Raw genomic sequence first — 22,855 nt, 5'->3', positions numbered from 1 at the left:
AATCCTCATGTGTTTAAAAGAGAACATGAAGTATAACAAGTCTATCTGTACTACATCCAAAAACCAGTGCAGTGCAACCTAGATTCAAGAGAAGAATTGTTTTTATTAAATCTCCAATGAGGATACACCCAGAGCTGAGCATTACAGTCACTCAAAATATCAGCTGGAATTCTACATTGCACACGGAAAAAAAGCAACACAGAATTGCCATGCATTGGAAGTATGTCAATGAAGTCCTCACATGTACAAGGTCTGCATTTTGTCGATCTGTCTTTATCTTTGCTTAGGAAGATAATACAGTTGTGTATAAAAATGATAGCAGGTAGAAACCACTTCAGTGTTTGAACAAAAGGCAGATTCTTAGAGGGAAGCTCCAGGCTTTGCTATTCAGGGAGACACTCTGCTGGTGTTGACCTGGGTACCTGACTTCATTTGCTCAGCTGGGTAGCTCTCCAAAGTTGTCCTCCTACCTCTCACTGCTCATTTTTCTGTTCTTTTACTAACAAAGTCCAAAATACTTCATCCTCTTAAACACTAAAGAATGCCTTTCCATGTCAGAGACACTCACAGCATCAGACTTCTCAGTTCTGATGACAGCCTATGAACACCAGATCCCTCATTTAGCCCTAAATAACATTGCCCAGAATGTCACCATTATTTAGTTCCTTTGATTAATTACAACTTTGCAACAACTTTGTTGCGTAAATTGGTTTCCTATACATACTAAGCGCCTTTCTGACTCTCTGTGACTCCAACTGAAGATGAAATGGCTTTTTGGCTGCTAAGGATCAAGTGTCACCTATGCAGATGCCTCTGCCTACATACCTAATGCTCTTCTCTGACATAAAATTCAATATACGTAGGAAGAAGTATTAGTATTCAAACTGTGGCACCCAGAGCTGCCAAAATGCAGCCAAAAGCTTGACAGATTTATGTGGTGCAAAAGGCACGATGTACAAGACTGAGAGAGGGTCTGGATTTTGTCTCTCCTGCTTTGCTGTCTTCCATCTTTTTTTCTTCCTTCTTGTCTCTCTGCATTTGCTTTTTTCCTCCCTGCCTGCTGGCTAAACCAACAACGTTATAATGCCACATATGTGACCCTTGATGTGTAGCTTCTCCCCCTCAGTAACTGGTACTCATGTCTCCCTGTTTCAAAAAAAGCTCTGCAGGAGATTGGAAAAGGGCTTCTGGATATTAGTTGGACCTGTTCTTCCACCTTCACATTCAAATCACTAACCAGAACAATAAGAAGAAACACACTCGATGATTCATTATAGCAGACATTGGAACTGGCAGGACAGACAAAGATGAAGCAAAATGGTGTCAAAAAAAAAAAAAAAAGATGGGACAAGCTCAAGATGGCAGGTGAAACAGTTTACCAAGGATTTTGCTCATGTTTTCTTAGATATAGTTAAGTACCTCTGCCAACTGCAACAATTCATTATTGATTAGAAGAAGAACAAATCATCAGTGAAGATGCATCTTACAAAGATTTCTCGATGAACGTGTATTTTTGCAAATCAACAAGAAGGAAACAAGGAAAAGGATAGCCTTCAACTGCAGTGAAAGCCAAAGGAAGCTGATACACTGAGTATCTGACAGTGGACCAAGATGGAATGGTGCTGTTTTGAGCTTTACACTTTGACAATTCTTCAGTGGTAAAGTAGAAATTTTAATACGGAATTTCCTTGTAGAGAAGCCCTTAACATTTTTAGTGCAAGACTTTTAAGTCTGGGCAATGGACTTACATACAGTGATAAAAGCTTTATACATTGTTTCCATTAGCAGGACAAAGAGGCTCACATTGCTAATTTAATATGAAATTCTATTTAAAAAAAAAAAAAAAACACAAAAAAAGCCTGAGCCAGTGTCTCTTTAAAAACACCAGATGTTTAAGGAACACTGAACTGAGGCAGGATCTGGGAAGGTGCATGCTCTGACCCACCCACGAAGGCAGGCTGGGGCCCTGTGTATAGGCCAGTCAGTTACCATGGCTACCTCACTGCTTTAGGTGTAGGAGCTAAACATTGCAAACAACTTTGCAGCATTAGGCTACCGGCCTCATAAAAACACTGCAAGATAACAATGAATTCCGAGTTCAACACCATCATCTGCTTCTTGATACGTGAATAAAATTTTATATCATAATATAAAAGCCAGAACCAGAACTGGGAGGAAATTGCTGGCTCCTGGTGGCCTTAATCCTGAGAGATGCTACAGTCCTGAGTCACACTGACAAAAAAGGAACTGCAGGCAAGTGTGACAATAGAAGGACTGCATATAAGCAACTTGCCTCCAAATAATGTCATCCCACCTCAAGTTTTACTCAAATTACACAGCATAAGCAGAAGGAGTTAGAACAACTCAATTATCGATTAGAAAAAGCTTTCTCTGGGAGCATGGTACTCCGTAAATAACTACCACGACGTTTATGGTATGGTTTGGTTTTATGAGGTTTACACTTGTTGAGTAAATTAAAGGACACTTATTTCACATTAAATGTTATAATGTATTCCTACACCTTAAACAGTGTCTTAAACTGTGTCTTTTTGGGGAGATGCTAAGTGTGCCTGGTGGGCAGCAGGTCGCGTGCCTATTGAATGCCTTTGGGAATATAGAAATGCTGGGGATTTCATAGCTGGACATTTAAGGCTTCACCATTCTAAGTCCATCCCTCAGACTAAATATCACTCCAACTTGTAGAGAGCCGCTCTCAATAGGAAAGAAAATTTGCATCTTACTTCTATGTTTAATGGTTGCGAAGGATGGCCTCACCTGTCCACCCAACTACCTGACCTAATGATCCAACAGCCAACCGATTTCAAGATGGTGAATGCATCAGATTCCTCTCACTCCTAGATAAAATATTCACAAGAAATCACTTGTGAAACTTTTCTCTACTTTTGGCATAAAATTGTAGATAAAAACAGTTCAGGAACAAGTGAGGCCAGTGTAATGTTTCAGGTGATGAAAAATTCATCTTAAGGAGATTTATGATAATGTAAACCATGCATGTCCAACCTTTTGGCTTGCCTGGGCCACACTGCATGAAGAGGAACTGTCTTGAGTTGCATATGAAATATATAAGGTAGTTCATTCATATGAGTAATAATTGATTTTATTACTTTTTATTAAGACCCTAAGAAATGAGAACAACAAAAATATAACATTAGTGGGATATTTGACCTTGCTTTTGTGAAACTAATGCATCAGTCTGGTTCAGTGGCAGTGGTTGCAATTCTTACTGAGTTCTTAAGGTGTTCGTTGGAGATTTTTGAAGAAATTTTACTTTTCCTGTGATTCATCCTCAAAAATAGCTGTTCACAAATGTACATATTGCTGAAAAGTGCTGACATGAATAAGGTGTGACAGTGAAGTTTCTCTGCTAAGAGAGGCCTTATGTAAGTCTAGTAAAGAGACTTACTGAGTTGAACATCTGATTGCAACTCTATACAATCCATTTGAAAATTCACAGGTAACGTGTTTACGTGGACTGAAAAAGGAGTTACAAATTAATGATTTTTTTGTCAATCTTCAGATATATTCACAAATCCTCTTATCAAAATGGAAAGCAAAGCTGTGTATTTTTCACTGTTCACAGGGCTGTGTTTAGCCAACACATCAAAATGAATAAAGTTTTTTGCCATAACTTGAACTTGCCATAATTTAAGTTTCATTTTGAATGCTGTTACTGTTTGAAACATAACACAGGTAAGTAGATTTTCACCTAGAAGGAGCATGTCTAACTTATTAAAATATGTGGTCAAATCCATCAAAAATGCTAAATCTGTGAGGCATTTTTCATCTTCGTGTTGCAGCACAAATTTTTCCCTTTGATTCCATAGATGACTTGATTTCATTTTGCAGATCATAAAATCTTTTTATCCCAACTTAGCCACCTTCCTTCAAAAAAATAAATGATGCTCCCCTAATCAGCAGCCATTCTTCATACTTTTAAGGAACTCCTTCCTGGAACTGGTGATGATAAAAACCCTTGGACTTTATGAAATTCACAGCTTTGATGATAATTTGCACATTAGGCATTTTTAATGCTTTCTTACCTGAGTTTTCTTGATTTACGATGCAGTGATAATTCACCAAATATGAGTTGCCACCGGCAATTGCCTCATCTTCGATTAATTTTTTAAGTCCCTGTTTTTTACCAACCATCACCAGGGCGCAATCAGCTTTCCATATATTGCTTAATAAACTCACCACCAGCTCTGCTCACCAAGCAGAACATGTGCATGCCACGTGCTATACACACAGGTTTCGGTTTGACTGAGTGTGTGTGGCAGGCGCAAGAGGTGGAGTCAGCCCTGCAAGGCTGTGGGTTGGACATGCCTGATATAAACTATGCCCCAGCTAGGAGCTCACATGGACTGAATGCAGCTTTCATAGTTGTTACTTACATCACTAATTAAGATGCTGCTCCAACAAGATTACGGATTGATTTATTGCAAAACTAATAAATAGCTGAACACTTTAGGCTACTAAAAGCCAATGTGCTGGAGCAGTTGCAAGTTACAAGCTAAGAAGAACACAGAGAAGTTTGAGCTGATTTCATATGCAGACAGGTGTACCTGTCAGGTACATTCAGCTCAAAAGATCTGATTAAATACAGATGTACACCGCTAGAATGTTTCATAATCAGATAATATGCATTCCTCCCACTTTTTGCATTCCTCTCTAGCAGGGGAAAGTGGACTCCTTCCATATTTTGTACAGTATATTTGGCAGTCAGTGAGTTTCAATACTTTAATACATTTTTCACTGAAGGCACCCTAAGGTTGTGCTAAGGCAGAATCATCTTTCAGCCTCAGTGGCACATACTGTACAAACACAAAAGGTTCATGAGCAAAGCTAAACTCTCTTCATCCAAATGACTGATACTCTGTATCTGCCTCACAAGAAATCACTTTTTTAATATCCAACTCTCTGCATCTTCATAATTACAAGAAGGAATAATACAGATCTCATAAATACCAAAGTAACTGATCCTATATGCAAACTAAGCAGGCAGATGTGAGAGAAGCACAGCACCACAGATCCACTTAGCTTATCTGAAGGGAACGTGGATGCTTCGGTCCCCACACTCAGAGGTACTAGCAAAAGGAATCCTTGGTTTTGATCTGAGCTCTCCTCATCCACCATTCTACTACAACAACCTTTGTTTTGTAGCAGCGAGGAGCAGTTGCAATGACCGAGAAACCCCTAAACCAATAAAAACAACCAGTTTTTCCATTCACAGGCATCGAAAACTTCCTAGTTGGTTACAAGTAATCTTTCTTACGCAGCTCAGTTAGCACAAAAGAGGAGAATCCAGTCATCGGCCTAAAGCGAACACTGAGAAGGCAGTTTGAGCAGCAAGGATGAGAGGAAAGCATGGCCAGAATGATCCCCATTTTGCTCTGATTTCATGAGAAATCTTTTCACTGGCTTCAAGGGGATCCAGATCAGGAGCAAAAACCTTGTAGTTCCCTGGTCTGTTCCAATCTAACCCCGACTGTCTGTTTCTGAGCATTTGCACTCCATGAAGGACAAAAAAACCCCTCAAATCCACATAAAAGCAACCACGATTAATATAGTAATCAGAGGAATTAGACAGGTGGGCAGGAAAAATAAATGGGGAATTTAAAACTTACATTTTAAACTTGGTGTTTTCCCCTCTAACAATGTTCCTTGCTATTTGAAGTAAACATTCAAATAAAAGCCTGTAAGTAACTACGGTTATAATTATAGTAATAATAATCTTAGCATCCAAAGAGAGGGAAAGCAAGGTAATGAAAATGCACATTAAAGCTTTGCTTGTAACACAGAATATGCTGCACGTCTAAATCCATCACACAACGCCGTGCGAGTTCTAAGAAGCACCACCTGATTTTCTGGATTTCTGCCTGTGCTACAGTTCAGCATCAAAGAGAGCATTTAAAAATATTTCATTATGTGCAGCGTTGGCTGAGGTTTGTTGCTATTCCTTCCCCTTCTAATGAAGAGATTAGGTTGATTTACAGAAAGACTTAAACTCAGTGTTTTCTTAGAGAAAGAATCCCACTCCTCCTCATTTAAAAGCTGCTAGCTTTGCTGTAGGTGGTAATTATGTTGAGGGTGAATTGCTGTGGTTTCTGTCTGGCAACGTGCAGCACTGGCACACGCAATCCCCACACTGTCTGGAAACAGTATTACATCAAACCATCGCTAGTGTCTTACACAACCAGCTAAAGCTCTTTGAAATCTGTCAGCTCCAGTGACTTGCTATGGCTCTCACGCTTCTCTGACATCAGCTTTATCACATTCACACAGAGGTACTGGACTCGCTTTAAAATAATTTGGAAGCTTTAATCTTTAACTCAATTTAATATCTTATGTAGAAAAAATCATACAGATACATGCCAAACAGTAAACAACTGCTTGGCTTTAAGACCAAATCTGAACTCAGTTCATGGCAGTCTGTGGCATAGCCATGCAATGCTATGGACATGAACATCAGTAAACATGAGACAAAACAGCACCAGAAAAGGAAACTATACAGCACTGCTAGGGAAATTAGCTAGTGAATTAATGTGACTGCACATTGTAAACAGGCACATCTCATAGTTAAACCTAAAAGCTATGGATCAGATTCTCGTCTAATGCAGTTCTGTTGGAATCCCTGCACCAACATTAAAAAATCACTGAGAAATCCCAAATCAAGGCAAGCATTCAGCTCCATGTCACCAATTGTCAGGTAGTAATCCCACGTTCCATGAAGACCCACGCATTGGTAGTTGCCCCTGAAATCAGTGGGACCAGACATCCAGTAGAGAACTGCTCAGCCCAGAGCAGCTGCATCTGCTCCAGCACCATAGCTGCATCTTAAGAAAGCAATAGCCCAAGCCACAGAATCACTGCATTTTCTACACCATTTGAAAACAAACATGTTGTACTTTAACAAAAAATGCTGTAACTACGTCCTTGGAGGATTGTTGTTCTGTACCAAAGAATTATTCTCTTTCCCTCCCCTCCCATCCCCCACTTTCCTCCTCTATGAATTAGTAAATGAATTTCTGCCACAAGCCCTCAAACCATATTCTTCCCAATCAAAGAGTAAAACGATACCCAAGAGAGCGAGGCAGCACAGAACCAGTGAGATCCTGCAGACAGCTAGACTGGATGGAAAGCTCCTGCCACTGCCACACACAGATGGGCACACAGAAAGCCTATGGGGGTAAAACAGGACAATACCAGAAAAGGGTATTGCATCCAAATGACATTGCTGGAAAATGTTCCCCTGGAACTGGACAGCTGAATCATTTGCAACCAGACGAAAAAGGACGAAACACAACAAAAGGCAGTACATGTAATTTAATAAGCAAGCACAGACTTTTTTTTTTCCTGACCCTGCACTGTGAGTTTGGAAGCCATCCCTTAAGGGTAGGGTCTGTGTTATGGGAGAACCCAGTGTACGCACTTTTGGGTGAATACATTACAATCTGCTTGTATTTGCTGGGGAAATGAAGCCTGCAGTTTTGCTCAGTGTCCGTATTTCAGTGTTTTAGCAAATGAGGGGTGTAATGCGTGCCTGCAAACTCGGCCTGAATGCAGATCCAAGACGACAGGATTCTTTTACTGGTAGGGGTTTCTTTGTTGTTGTTTTCTCTCTTTTTTTTTTTTTTTTTTTTTTGTAAGATGCAGTGCTACAGGGCCTAAATAAAAAGCTTTTCGAAAAGTCATTGCACATAGCACAAGAATAAAGTGCTAGTCCCAGCAGTAGCTGCACAGCCGGTATCCACATCGCACAACAATTGCACAGCTCAAATCGTGACTATGAAAGGACGGCCTGAGCAGCAGGTGGGATGGGGGGATGGCAGGGGAGCCCATACCTGAACAGCTCTCTAGCCAATGCATCTGTTCATCAGTCGTGTCGCACGAGCTGTTCCCCTGCAAGGAACATCCAGAGGAACAGAGAAGCTAGAAATGCAGGTCCCAGGCAGAGAAAGCAGCTGGCAGGCATCTGTAATTGAATTCCAGGAGGACTTGGTCTATTTTTAAAATTCTCTGTAGGTTGGCTTTTTCACTTTCTTTTTTTCCCCCCACAGGTGAACATTTCCAAAACTCGACACAATTTTAAAGTTTCATTACATACGTCTATGAGTTCCAGCACCACGTAAAATCCTGTGAGAGCAGCAACGCACGAGTTGTCAAGAGCCTGACTTTAAAACTCTGCACTAGGGAGGGAGAGAATGAATCAGTTCTTACCTTTAATTATATACCGTAAGGGTAAAGAGCTTTTGTTCTACAGTGCGTACACATAAACCTCTCACACTGTACTTACAGTCTACTCCAGAGTGACACTGATTTTCTATCAGCTCAAAAACAAACCAAAGTCCACTGCTGTTACAGATATGCCGTGTTTCAGCAGTATCTATCTACTAGCCCATGGCTTTCAGGGCATATTGATATCCAAGGAATGAAATCCTACAAACCATCAAGATGTGAAGAATCTCTTTATGTTCTTTCCATAAGTGGTATCTGAAGGACATGTTTTCACTCGACCAGTCTGATGTCATACAAAGCCACAGGCAGAGCTAACCAGGTCTTCTGACGTGCTTTTGTCTGCAAGCACTCTAACCTGTTCGAGTTGCCTTTAGAGCTTTCTGCATCTTTAGAGCTCCTCTACCTGCTATAGTGCCTGTTAAACGATAACTGGAGCCCCAGCATTCTCGCACAGCTTTCAAGAACAGCTGCCATCATTTCTGAGAGAGAGAATGTTGTCAGCATTGGCAGTTAAAGACTTCTGTCTCTGCTCACCTTCCTGAGCACTGCCTCAGCTCCTTAGCCCAGCAAGCAGGTGATGATGTAGGGTCTAGGACCACTTCCTTAGCCTTTCTTGGGTGGATTAGTGATGAATGGGAAAAAGATCCTAAATGCAGCTTGGAAAGGCTGCTGTGGAGTACGATGAGCTACTACTAGAGATGCAGAGGAGTTCTCAATTCAATCACAGCACACACCAGTCTGAGCTACACTCATTTATTTTCTGAGTTGCTGCAGCAAGTTAAATTCTGTGATGATAATGAGCAGACACCGACTGCACCACCAACTCATTAAATCAATTCAGTATCCACTCGTTAGCAAACACATTTGTGCAGCCTGGATTTAAGACTCGCTGGCTATCAAGAACGTAGCATATGATATTTGTTGCAGTATAATTTGTACTATTTTCTTCCCATTTGTGTGAAATGATCATTATCTGGATGCAGCATGACTCCCTCTGTCTTCTCATAGCTGTAGATTATTCAGAAAAACTGTTAGTTTTAGAAGAAGAGCCGAAAGATAAAGTTCACCTCGTTGCAGGGCAGGGTTATGTAACTTCACATCACAATGTATATTTAAACATCAGTATGTTAACTGTGTATATAGAGATGAGGGGGAAGAACAGAGAAAGTCAAATAGAAAGGAGGAGAAAGAAATCAGCACTAAACACCAGGAGAGAAAAAATTGTGATGCTTACTATTAAAAACATGACTTTGACAATAATTTCCTCTTGGAAATATAATAAATATAGGAAAATGGAGCATGTGTCATATAAAGTGGTATTATTAGCTGAATATTCCCCAAATGTACAACCAATGTACCTGATCTTATCAAGCGGCATTGAATTCTGTTGCAAGCACAGCTCTATAGAACGACTTATTTTCTTACTATACTGTTGGCAGGGGAAATGTTTAAGAAGAAAATGTTTTGACTGCCACGCAATCAGGCTGCCTGCGAACAGTGTATCGCTGCCCTCAGAAAGCAGAGAAGATTTAAGGCAGCTGACTGTTTCAGAGGGTTTGTCTTCTTACCAGTTCCTGGGCAACAATGTTATTGCTGTCGGAGGTAAGACAACCAGCAGTAGGTTCTAGTGGAGGGGAACAAAGAAATTTCTGAAGGTATTTTGGGGAGAAGAGATGGGGTGAAGCCCACAGGCTGGGGATGGGGGAGGGAGGGGGGGTGTGGGGTGTGTGTGTCACTTCTTTGCCCTTCGGTTCTGTTTTGAGATTTGTTCTTCAACTGCTTATTAATGAAAACTATCGCTTAAATGTTAAGCTGCTCCCAGGCTTCCCTCCCCCCCCAACTCCTTGCAGTCACAGGACCTTCTTTTTGCAGAGGTCTGAATTAAAAGGCAGGAGGTTTATGGCAGGAACATGCGCAGCTTCCTACAGACACCCCTATGTAATGCCTCTGGGGAGCCTCTCATAGAAAATAATGTATGAGAAGAACGCAGAGGCCACCTGCATGCACCAACTTCAGCGCCTGCAAAGCTGCAGCCTCTGCCAGAGCTGTCAGCCTTTCCACGACCGACCTGTCAGTCACAACGAAAGCTGACGAGTCAGCTCTGCCGCTGCGAGGCTGCTCGCGGGGGCAGGCGAGAAGAGGAGCAAAGCCCTCCGCAAAACAGCAACAAAACCTTTTCCTGTGATCTTTCGGCAATGGGAGGGCGGGGGAAAGCGAGGAGAGATCGCTGTTTGTTTCCTCGCGTTGCTGCTGTTGCTGTTGTTGTTGCTGCGGGAGCCAGGTTACATAACGCTTAATTTCAGGCTCTTTTCGGCGGCACGATGATGTATACGCGATGCAAAATATCCTCGCTGGAATTACAGGAGCGATTTATCAATTCATGTGCGGCTAATCAACCCATTTGCTTTCTAGTGTGTAACAGCGACAGCTTATCTCATGCAGACTCACGATCGTTCGGCGCAGTCTAATTGAATTTCAGGGCCAGGAGCGTTGCACTCCACGTGACGGCCAACCGAGCGGTGCCAGACACTGCAGGCGTTACATAATCACCCGGGGAGGGCCGTGCTCCCTCGCCTCATCGCCTTGGAGGGCGGCCTCTCCTCGCTCATGCCCCGCAGCCCCAGCCCGCACACACCGCTCACATGGACGGTCACATGTTTTGGAAGGGGACCGCTCCCCCCCCCACCCCCGGTCAGTCCAAACTGTTCGTTAAATCGGCAAAGGAGATTAGAGTGGGTGAAGAGATGTGCGGCATCCAAGAGAGCACCTGGCTCCCTGCCGCCTCGTGACGGGGAAGCTGCAGGAGACGAGTGCCCTTCTCTAATAGGGGTGCCACCCAGGACGTGGCCTCGGTGTTGGTCCCACATCAGAGACGCGGGCTACACGCACTTCAAGCAATGGGACTCCGACCAGTTTCACCATCTGCAGATCTGCGGTGCCAAATATAAGAGCTGCAGATCACAGCTGAGGGCTGGAGGAGCACGGGGTTAGCACACATCCCAGCTCCATGTCGACATCCAGCTTACTGAGCTGGAAGCTCCTGACCATCCCACCCACCTGCATCTTAAACATCGGTGATGCCTTGACACCACAGGGTGGTCTGTGAGGGATGGTGCTTTGTCTACCCCTACTGTAGTCCCTGTGCCTTGTCTACCCTTGGACTGCAAGTTTTTAGAGCCACCTTGACCCAGAATTCTTTCTATAGGAGAAGAGGCACTGCAAACTGCAGCTAGCCAGCACAGCAGGATGGGGCTTTGAAATCCGTACGACACAAGCAGTGACTCTTTTCATGTATGCCAACATTTCAGCAAATAAAAAAGGCATGCCTTTTCCCAGTAGAAGCCAACTTCAGAACAAGAATTTATGCAGATAATTCAGAGCCAAGCTTACTAAATCAGTGTTTGTTAAGACATTTGTTCAACAAATCTTTCATTCACAAAGCCCAGGAGCATGTTGTCTGCTTGATTTAAGGAGGAGAAAAAACGGGCACCAAAACAATTGCTGTGTTCTGCACCGTCATACAGAAAGTCCAGGTTATACTTTCAGAGAGCCCTTTGGAGGTGAGTCATTTGGTCCTCTGGAGAGAAGCCCAGAACAGCAGATAGCCTGCGATAACTTCAAAGTACCCTCTGGTGCCCTGACACATTCCACTGCATTGAGACAACGTGAGGAGTGCATGGGCCAGGCAGTGGCTCAGCATAAAAAGCAATGCCATATTCAAGTAGCGCATCAGAGAGTAGATCAGTTCCCTCACATTGTCCTTCAGTATCCCATCTCACAGCATAAAAATCTAGACTGAAGTCAGTCCTAGACCCAAACACACAGCATCTACCAAGTGAGAAGCAGGCATAAATGCAATATATATAATCACCAATTTCAGAAAAAAAAAAATAAGGCAGTTTCCCCAGGGTGGCTCATGCTCGAGTCAGATGGGCACTGTAACTTGTTGTAGCTGCACATGTGCTTTTCTAGCAAGAACGTGTCTGAAAGAGCCCCTTTGTGCACAGCTGCAGCTGCCCAGCGGCTGGTTTGCCACCTCCTGTGGCTTTGGAGGCCCCTACTGGAAGATGGAGATGTACGTGCACCGTGCAGTCCGGGGCAATAAAGCAGCTCCTTTTCATCTGGCAAAGCTGCAGCATGAAATTAACAGTTCAGGATTGTGCAGAGAAAACACATTTAAGTTACCCTCACAGTTTTCAAGTGGGGCAATGCCCCAGCTGGCTGAATAGTAAAATCACATTGCAACAGGGCACAGCAGCAAAACAGACAGATAGTGATCAAAGTGCTGAACTCAAGACACAGAAGCCATAAACTGTTGGCTAGTTCAAAAGAAAGCATTATCCCAACAACGCTTCCTTTCCTGCTCTCAAATAAAGTCTGTCTTCAGCTAAAAATCAGAATGAAACAGAGAAAAGGAAGAAGCGTGTGTAAAAATGGGAAAGATAGAGATGGTTTAAGAAATCTAGAGAACTATTTTTTTTCCAGTCTCAAACTATTTAGAGTTTTAAAAGTGGTTTAAATACACGCTGAACTTAATTCAACGTATATGTAATTCAAAGTATATTTCATATACTTCACTACTTTGATAAGTTTACTTTTTATTTTTCAAACAGGAAGTCAAACTCCCTGTTTTTAGATTACCTGCTGCTCTAGAATTTGTTACTGAGATAAAACAAGCTCTTTCAGTATTGGAAAAAAAAATATCTACTTATATATAAATAAACATCTTCATTATATTCAGATGCCTATCTGAAGACCACACTCTCCAGAGCCAGCCCTTCTAACCAAAAACCTCCCAGTGCATGAGGTAAGACCCCAGAAAGAGCCAGTTCATCCATGCCCTCCTAATCCTAGTTCAACATGTGTGCTATGCACGCTAAAATGCAGCCAGCACTGCTCTCATTTGACTCCCTTTCCCCTGGCTGTGTGGCATAGCAGGTTATTTGCACACACAAGCAGAAATGGGTAGAACTCTGCCCAGACTTCTGCAATACAAATTACTTGTTTCTGACTAATCACATCACAGACCAAAGTAATCTCTTAAACTTGTTACTCTGGCTGTTGCTGCTTTTGGCTTTTTTTCTTCTCCTTCCACACAGCCATTTCCACACACAGCAGCAGAACAAAAATCTAAACCCAAATAACGAAACCTGAGTTTTTCCCATGTGTAACCTTTTTCAATGTAAGAATACTTTAACATGAAGAAAGAGCAGGCAAATACATAGCTTAAACTGCTCAAATCACATCTTTTTTTTGTTTAAAGGGCTGACCGAGTCCTTACGGTCAGTCTTATTTTCAGAGTTAAAATTACTACTTGACCAAAATGCAAGAGGCAGGACAAATTTAATAAAGACTGCGACATAACCACAACAATCCTCTGTGCTGCACTGAGTAAAATTTACTGACCATTGCCCACTTCACTGCCAGCAGGGAATTACTGCTGTTATTTCTTCTGCCTCACAAAAGCAACCTAATTAATAAGGGTTTCTTCACAAAAATCTAGGAAACCCAGGCTGCATATTCTCTGTTCCTCAGCAACATTTGCAGCCGCTTTGAAAAGCCTGCTCTGACTAATAAAAGAGGAAGAATTTCACAAGTATGTCTAGCATTTGTTTAAATGCAAAGAATTTCATTTTTAGAGAGCCACAGTCAAACTTTGTATATTTAAAACAGTTTGATTTTCAGAAAGGTTAAACTGAACCCACAGGAGTGGCCTTGAGAAACCCTACAGCTGAGAACTTCTCGTTTGTTGTAGCTGAGAAAATTTGTATTTCAAGCAAGGTTTAGACCTTATGCTTTCTTAGGGTTCAGCTAGGAACACTATGCATGATCAGGGTCCCTCAAGTCCCTTTTCTGCTTGGTTTTTCTGCACTTTCTGCATGGTTGAGATTGGCAACAAGTATTTCTCCTCTGTCTTGCCTCCAACTCCAAGTTGCTTCACTAGTGTCAGTAAGATACCTTCATACCAGACAACCTTAGAACTCAAGGTTATACACATTTCTTTGGCACTTGAGACTGACTGGCACTAAGTTCTACTGGACGTGGGGACACAAACTGCTACTATATACAGCCAAAGAGTCCAAAAATCAACTTGAAGTTTTCTGCAAGAAAGAAGAGAAAGGTAGCAAAAACAAAAGGGAGGGATATGGATAAAAGTCTTGTGGGAGAAGGGAATATAAGGAGACATCACTCAAGTTTAACTCCTCAATACTTAGATATAAAATGATTTGGGCAACTCTGTCAAGTGGGATTTCTCATGTGGTAAGGTCCTCACCCCCACCTCAAGTGACAGCTCTGCATCTGGAGTTATCAATACTAGCCCAAACATTAACAGACAGTCTCCTTGTCTCACGGCTCAGCCAGAGAACCAGTACAGCCTCTCCCTGGCATCCACACAGCGTCAGCACATTATGCTTGTGACTGTTCACAGCAGAAGGCATTCACACGTGCACCCTCCGAGTGAGACCTGAGTGATGGCAAAACTGCAGTGAGAAGAAAAGGGATTAATCAGACTTCACTGTCAAGGTGTCATGTGCTGCCCGTGGAAAGCTGCTGCGCAGTAAACAAGGAAAACAAGGCACAGCCTAGAGAGAGCATTCATTGCCACAGACTGAAAGAACACTTTCAGGCTTTGTCCAACAAAAAAAGCTCTCTGCAAAAAGCCTGGGGGTCAAAGTGACACCAAGATAATTAAGCTCATAATCCTCAAGGTAATCACCAACTCCAAAACAGGTCCCTATTGAACAGCCTGGTCAACACAGATCATTTAGATATTCTTGTCTTTTCCCTGGGAACTCCAAAGGTCAGGTAACCAAAAATGAACCCGGCTTTCATTTAAGTAAACAAACACATGCATAATTCAGTAAAGCATATTTTAAGCTCTGGGATTTGTAGAATCAAAACTTGAAGAACAGATACTCTAGAGGCTCAAAGAAATCCCAAATTAACCACTTGTAATTAAAAAATCTCGTGATTTTCAAGCCAGATCTCGTGATTTGTTTGCAGCCTGACTCAGGGTTTTCAGTGCTTAGAGTTGGCAACTCTGACTAAGCAGGGATATGAAATAAGAGCGAGAGTGACTACCCGCCAGGCTTCTGTTTTCCTGGGACAGAAGACAAAGCAGCTCTGACAATTCCAGCTGGCAATACCATCCAGGCACTCCTCCAAGGCCAAACACGCTGGATAAAATCCTCATCAGACAAAAAAACAAAAAAACAAAAACGTATCAGAAGCAGTTACTGTTGTTGCTTAATAGCTGTTTTCTTAAGTTCAATATAGCATACATTTTCTTTTCCTTGAAAGGATGAAGGGAGTGGAAGGGAAGAGTTGGGCCACAGTATCGACAAATCCCTTGCCAGATGTCATTAGTGATGAAGTCCCTTACAAATTATATCAGTATGAAACAAATCAGAAAACAGTGAGTTTCCATTTCCTCCTCACGTCTGGCTAGACAGAGACTTCAAGATCAGCTTTCATCTATAGTTTGGAATCAGCCCTCCTGTACTTCTTGCTTAGTGTGGCAGGGGTGTTAAGCAAGTAATTGCTATCATTAAATAAAAATAGCTCGATCACTCCCGCTCCCCATCCCTGTCAAATACTGACTCCTTCATTAGGCTTCCCCAGAGCCATTTCAGTACATTGCACTCATCTTCGCCCTACTCCAGATAGAGGTGGGAGGCTCCAGATGGGGCATGTCTCCAGCCATGGCCCTTGCACCTTCCTGAGTGATGTGTAACCCTGAGCCAATAACCCCCAAGCATCCCCACCAAGCTGGTATCAGACAAGAGGGTCTGGACCATAATGGGACTCAAATGCCCACCTTCTAGTAGCACTCAGTCCTCCCCACCTGCTCATGGGTGAAACAAAAAGAGGGCAAGTGCAGTGAGAGGCTACGAAGAAGAGCCTTTCTGGTTCTCACTGCTTTTGATTCCCCTAGAAAGACAAGAACATATCTGAAAGAAATGTGTCCTTAGTTCTTCGTGTTTTGACTGACAAAACCAAATAATACCATAAACAGAGTTTTTCTATAGAAACTCAGCTCCAGAAACACTTTACTGAGCCGTAAATCTTTGACTAAAGCATTTATGTAACACCATCTATTCACACTGCCCTAACTAACCTTAACTAACCATTCCATTATAATGAGTCCATTATCCCCTGCTTTATTGTATTTTTTCTTACAACAGAGATCAAAGATTCGGATCTAGTGGCATCGTGCCGATTTCATTTTTATTACTGGCTCCCTGGGTCTATCATAAATATTCATTGGCCATCCTTAATACAATGCATTGAATTCTGCTCACTGTTATCACTGGTGCAATTGCAAACTACAAACAGGGTTGTTGCACAAACATATTAAATAAAGCAATGGCAAATTTCTGACAGTCAACAACAACAACAAAAACCCACCACAAAACAAAACAACCTTTCCCTCTTCCAAGGAAATTCAAGGCTGAAGGAGACATTTTCTCTCGCCCCCTCCATGACTGCAGACATTTGACTGCTGTGGGAGGTTGTCTGTGCAGCAGCAGCAGCTGACCTGCTCCCACAGACAGGAGGCATTTTTGAGAAGTCCACAGTTGCCACACAGTGGTCTCTGTGATAATGCAGCATTACGCTGTGTTCATCAGGATAAACAAAAAACGTTCCCCGGCAGAGATATACAAACTGCTCAGAAATGTGGACTTGATGCATAGCAGCTAATACTTTTAAATACTGGTTAATGGGGGCGGGGATGGAAACATCCCATAACTCAGTCAGTTTTACACATTATTTTTTTATAATGCCCAAGAACAACTGCAGATATCCCAAACTTCAGGATGCTGCAGTTTGTCTCTCCTCCCATACTCATCACTCCCACATCCCATGGAACTCCTCACTGCAGTGCAGCTCTCTCTGCATTATGCACGAGTTGTGCCAGTGTGCTTTGCTCCTGCTCTATGAATAAACACAGACACAGGCTTCTTGGGGTGTCATCTGGTCATTTTAAACAATCACCAATTGCTAAAATTTGGTTGGCTGTGGGAATTACATTTCTCCTCATGTTAAGCAACTAACAGATCATTAATGCGTATAGAAATGTAGAATCATAGAACCCTTATAGTTGGAAGGGACCACTGAAGGCCACTGAGTCCAACTCCCCTGCAACAAACGGTAACACCACAGCTAGATCAGGTTGCCTGGGACCTTACCCAGCCTCAACTTTAAAGTCTCCACAGACGGGGCATCCAACACATCTCTGGGTAACCTGTTCCAGTGCCTCACCACCCTCACTGTAAAATACTTTTTCCTTATATCTAACCTCAATCTTTGCTCTTTGAGCTTGAAGCCATTTACTCTTGTATTATCACTACAGACTCTGCTAAAGAGTCCCTTTCTTTCCTGTAACTCGCAGCCTTCTCTTCTCCAGGCCAAACAGCCCCAGCTCTCTCAGCCTGTCCTTGTAGGAGAGGTGTTCCATCCCTTGGATCATTTTTATGACCCTCTGCTGGATGTGCTCCAACTGATCCACATCTCTCCTGTACTGAGGACTCCACATCTGGATGCTGTACCCTGGGTGAGGCCTCATCAGCAGAGTAAAGGGGCAGGATCATGACCTAGCCTTGCTTCTTTTGATGCAGCCCAGGACACAGTTGGCTTTCTGGGCTGTGAGGGCATATCAGACACTCTATATTCCTTTAAAAACAAAGCAATGCGGTAGGACATGGAATGCACATTCAGATATTTATCTTCTAACGGGACTCCACCACAGAGGTAATATACTGCTCATTGCGAAATAAGACGCCACAGGAATAAATCATCTAAAGTAACTATTTATATTTATGCATAGGGACATATTCTCAAACAAAACTCCACAAATCTGACGATGAGAACCATATGATAAAACTGCTGACTCAGTTCATTTATTAATCTACAACATACCTTTGGTCATTTATCTACCCCCTTGCCAATCTCGGATCTGACAGAAACTTGTATTAAATTCCTAAAAATCTCTAGTCATGATTTATAATACATAAATAAAACCAGAGTAAATACAGAAATACAACCTTGATTCTGATGCCTTCATGATGTAGAATTTGATTCAAATACATACAGAGAAATCTTTAGTGAAATCCATCCCTGTCATGGTTTTGTAATTTTGCTATCAGTATCAGTATTCCACATCATAACATCATGTAAAGTATGGATACTTCTATTGAATGTGCAGTCCACAGAAGAAGACTACATATCCCAGAGAACAACAGGGTTAATGATAAGTCACGGGACCAGGACGCTGTATAATCTCGTTCCCAGGCTGGAGTGCCCTCCTTCTTCTCTCGAACTTCTCGGAGAGTGGGAAGCGTTCCAGCCGTGTCGCCTAAAGTTCACAGTAGGCCTCTCGGTTTTCGGGGACTCTCTCTCTCTGTTTCGTTCAATTTGTTAGCCTCAATTATATTATATTGTGTTATCTTGTATTTCGGTATCATATTTAGTAAAATAAGTTTTTCCTCCTTAGATTGTCGCTGTTTTATCCCACTCCCTTTTTCCCCCTCCTTTCCGGGCCCCGGGAGGGGGGCCCACGGGGTGGCTTCCCCTGTCACGGGCATAGGTAAATCTAAGTAACCCGTGACAATCCCACAATAAAAAAATCTATACTGCTTCTTTACATACAGGATCCTGATAAGTTTCAGCACTTTCATGCCTGAGTAAGGTGACATGAATCACATTCAGAGGTCTGTGAAGGTTTCATTTGTCAGAAGCTTCCTTCCCTTGCACTCTTTTCTGTGTGATTTTAACTAAAACCAGTACTAATAGAAAAGGATGGCGAACAGTTCGCAGTTGGTTAGGATCTCCTTGTTGGTTTTGCTGTTCTTCAGATCAGACCCATAGAAAAGAATTCATATGAAAAAAAGAAGGAGAAAACAAGGAGTATCCTTTTGTCACAAGCACTACATAGACAGGAAATTACAGAGCAGAAGTTGGGCATCTGAAGTTCAGAGCAAGGTTTGTTATTGTTTTGCTTGTTGCCGTATCTACAGAAAAGAAAATATTGTATGGTATCAGATGCTCCTTTAGAGGAAATATATTATATGCAAAAAGGACAGATGATACAAGATCCAAAACAATTTATCAGTCAGGATGTGGGGCTTAATATTTCTGAAACAAATCTGGAGAACAACATATCATATTCTGAGAAAATGAAAAATAATGTGCGCTATGAGAGCCTGAGATCTTTAGAAAGAAATGTATTTACAACTGTGTTTTCTCAGCCTTGGTATCTGCTACTGGATTTGTTTATGACTTGGAGAAGAATAAATAGAAATATATGAAATGAAGAGAAATAAGTGCCAGTGAGCTGAGTTAAAGGCACCTTTAAGTCCCCAGAGATAACACATTTGGATGATGGTGACAGTTAACAATTACATATTAAACAGAGGGGAACGTCATGAAAGCACCCAGTCCTGTAAAACAGTTAGGGATATGCTTCACTCCCTTCACAGCATACTTAAGAGCTCATCTTTCACTGAATCAGGCCTTTACTTCTCAGCAGGGGTCAGAAATGCTGTCTTCAACCTGTGTTTGACAGATGATCCCGTCCAGGTGACCAAGAGCCACAAGCTCTGCCTCAGACTATGCCTGACAAAGACCACAACAAGTGCCTCACAACTGGCCCAGGCCAAGGGACTTTGAACATCCCTCCAAACACAAGTAGATCATACTAAAAGTCTGTATCAAATGTTTGGAGCCTGTGACTTAAAAAGAAAAAATGTTTCCCCTTAAAAAGAAGCCACACTTTTCACAGACCGAGTAGCTGCAGTTGCAGGTTTTTGCAATAGAAGCACAATAAATCTCTCTATGAAGTGATTGGAAACTCAGCAGAATATCTGGGAACAGTCCAAAGCAATGCACATTGCAGAAGGGGTACTACAAAGATCACGGAAGTTACTTCAGAACAGTCTATTTCATGTTGTGTGTCAAAGCACCGGAAACATGCAGCAGCAACAACATGCCTTAGTGGCTGATGGCCCGAGGTGCTGAACACCACAGCTAATAATCCCTGGCTGGTACAAACAGTGGTATCATGTGCTCTGTGATATCCTCGTGCTTAATTATTCCAGCTTGAAGCTGAGAAGGAGGGGAAAGTGAAACTGCATTGGTTTGTTTCATTGTAGGTTTTATTGTTTTGGCTTGTAAAATGTCAGCATATGTGTATAATGAGAAATTAGCACATTTTAAGGGTCTGACCACATTTAGGGTTTAGTCTTGCGTATCTGAGTGCTCTGACTCTCCTCCTGCTGCAATTACCAGCTGAGAGAATTCACAGCAGTAGCAAAGCTTGAATACTCTACTCCAATGAATCAGTGGCGCACACCAGCACCTGCATGAAAACCCTCATACTGATGGAGACGTTGTCCCAGCAGTGCCTGAACTTCCTGCCATGCCTGGTCACTCGACTGTTGTGACCAATTCATAATGCTGCTTTCCTGCCCATACCAATGTGCTGATTGCAGCAACCAGATTGGCACTGCTAAAGGCAATTAAACATTCTTCTTTCGCAAATCCTTGGTTCCTCCCAGACCGCACTTATCTTCCTACGGTAAGTGTTTTAATGCAGGATATTGCCAAAAATCTCCTTTACCATCTGAAATTGATGGGTGATTAAAAAGAATAATCATCATCAACATAAACAGCATTGAGCTTAAACATTCTCCTATAGTATTTTGAACCTCACGTTACTCTACAAACTCACTGAGCTTAGTGAGATCAACCTATTGACAGTAGGAAAAAAAGCAGCCTGGTGCATAGTCATTTTTCCCTATGAACAGAAATAAAGCAGACAGCAAAACTGTTGAAAAAGTAAATCTGATTCTTCGGAATGCCTGCAGTGTCACTAATCCAAAATGTAACAGAAATAAAGGAATTTCACGTTCTTTCTCTGACACTAAACAAATGTCCTCTTAAAGTATAATACGTTCAGAAATTCCCCACGTGTTCAGAATTATTCCCTTTCTCCTCCACTTACTATATATGTTAACTATAACATAACTATATATGTTATTTATCTGCATACTGCCTAATTCAGAGATGCAGTGAAAAGAAAGTAATCTTGACATGTAAAATAGAAGGCAATAACTACACCTTCCATTACAAAAGCTGCAACACCAGGACATTGCAGTGGCTCCCAGCAACATCACCCAGCTTCCAAGGCACACTGAGATCATTTTTCCCTGCTCAAAGAGACCTGCAGTTCCACTGTTTTCAGCTTGACTGGTAGATCAATATATTTACAAACTGGGACAGTTCCTTTAGAGAAAGTCATTTGACTTTTCTCAACAGCTGCATGTGAAAAGTCTTGGGTTTTCTGGGATAAAATGACCAACAGCCAACAGTGGCTCTATCACGGATGTTTGCAGTAAGAAAAAAGCTGCATCAGATTTCACACGCATTTTGGTGTCGGTGCTGAAAACAGCAAGGAGAGGACAGCTTACATTTCATAACTAAAGCGGAATACAAAAATACTAACACTCCAAAATGGAAGGCTACAAAGAACAAAGCTACCTCTACCGTTTTGAATGGTGAAGTTAGTGCAAAAGTATGAAGAGAAAGACAATATCTTTCAGGAGCTTTTTCAAAATAACGGTGAAAAGCACAAATACATCCTTCTGACAATTAAGCAGCTTACGCAGCCTTTGTTCTGCTGACACTTAAAAAATATTCAATGTTTTTAATTATTTATACTGCAATTCAACACCTAGCACAGAAAGTAAGTATAAAGTCTGTGCCGCAGCACAAATAACCCTTGCTGAAGTGTTCAGCCAATTGTGCTTTTTCTAGAAACTACCATTTGGCAGGATTTGCGGTCCTGGACTCTACCATATTCTTGTAATACAACGTGATTCATTAGCACTCTGTCCAGCCAATAATGTTACAGTAAACTTGTCAAATATACATGTTATCATGTATAAAACTACGTTTTTCTGAGAGATGTTGACCTCATTAAGAACAACTGGTAAATATGAAGGCTGTACATGCTCAAGGCACTGACAGGTCAGCAGCCAAAGTGGGTTGAAATGTTGCCATATGAGCACAATCCAACAGAATCCAGCAACTTCATCCAATTTGCTGAGGGTGGGCTTAAGTTTAGCTTCTGACCTTCCTTTGAAGCAGCTGCAAGCACTCACCCCTCGGGGCTCACCTACTCTGTTGCATGGACAGTTGCTTTCACAAGGGCAGCAAGGCAATTTTAAGATCTCATTTAGCTCCAGTCATTTGCAAAGGGCACTGCTGGCAATGGCCTGCATCTCTCAGGTGCTTTTGAATATGTTCTCCATATTCTGTGACACATGAGTATGTCTGGAGTCAGCATTCACAAGGAATTAAACTGAAATCAAGCACTATGGCAAAGAACAGCTAGAAGACTTGAATAAAAACTTTAGAAATATTAGACCGAATGGTGGTATGAAAACCACCAGCAATAACAAACAAACACAGCTGGGGCAGACCTAGTCCAAGGGCAGCCCTTTCGCTCTCTTCTGTTCCTCTTTTTAAACAGTCAATATAAAGTGTGCTTTTATCTATACCACGGTAATTGTCTGGGCACTGCTTCACCCAAGTGCCT

The 22,855-nt window shown here is 42.1% G+C and overlaps 1 protein-coding gene and 1 long non-coding RNA gene across 6 annotated transcripts in view; one reads left to right on the top strand and one right to left on the bottom strand.

Moving 5' to 3' along the window:
- ITPR2 (inositol 1,4,5-trisphosphate receptor type 2) overlaps positions 1–22,855 on the bottom strand; it is a 253,887-nt gene that overhangs the window by 91,671 nt on the left and 139,361 nt on the right. The window contains exon 38 of one of the 5 annotated variants that reach the window (XM_085541645.1): positions 7,863–7,993. The exons of the other annotated variants lie outside the window; for them this stretch is intronic. Coding sequence (XP_085397771.1) covers positions 7,895–7,993 — 99 coding nt within the window. The 3' untranslated portion in view covers positions 7,863–7,894. The remainder of the gene's footprint in view (positions 1–7,862; positions 7,994–22,855) is intronic. 5 annotated transcript variants of the gene reach the window in all.
- LOC146762447 (uncharacterized) lies at positions 9,781–10,738 on the top strand. Its single transcript, XR_014944049.1, has 2 exons — positions 9,781–9,858; positions 10,129–10,738. It is a non-coding gene; the product is annotated as an uncharacterized LOC146762447 (long non-coding RNA).

This window comes from Coturnix japonica, chromosome 1, assembly GCF_054131305.1.
Source record: "Coturnix japonica strain WE chromosome 1, WE-NBRP24, whole genome shotgun sequence".
Taxonomy (NCBI): domain Eukaryota; kingdom Metazoa; phylum Chordata; class Aves; order Galliformes; family Phasianidae; genus Coturnix; species Coturnix japonica.
The sequence above is the reverse complement of the archived record's forward strand: the minus strand, read 5'-3'. Positions and strand labels throughout refer to the sequence as shown.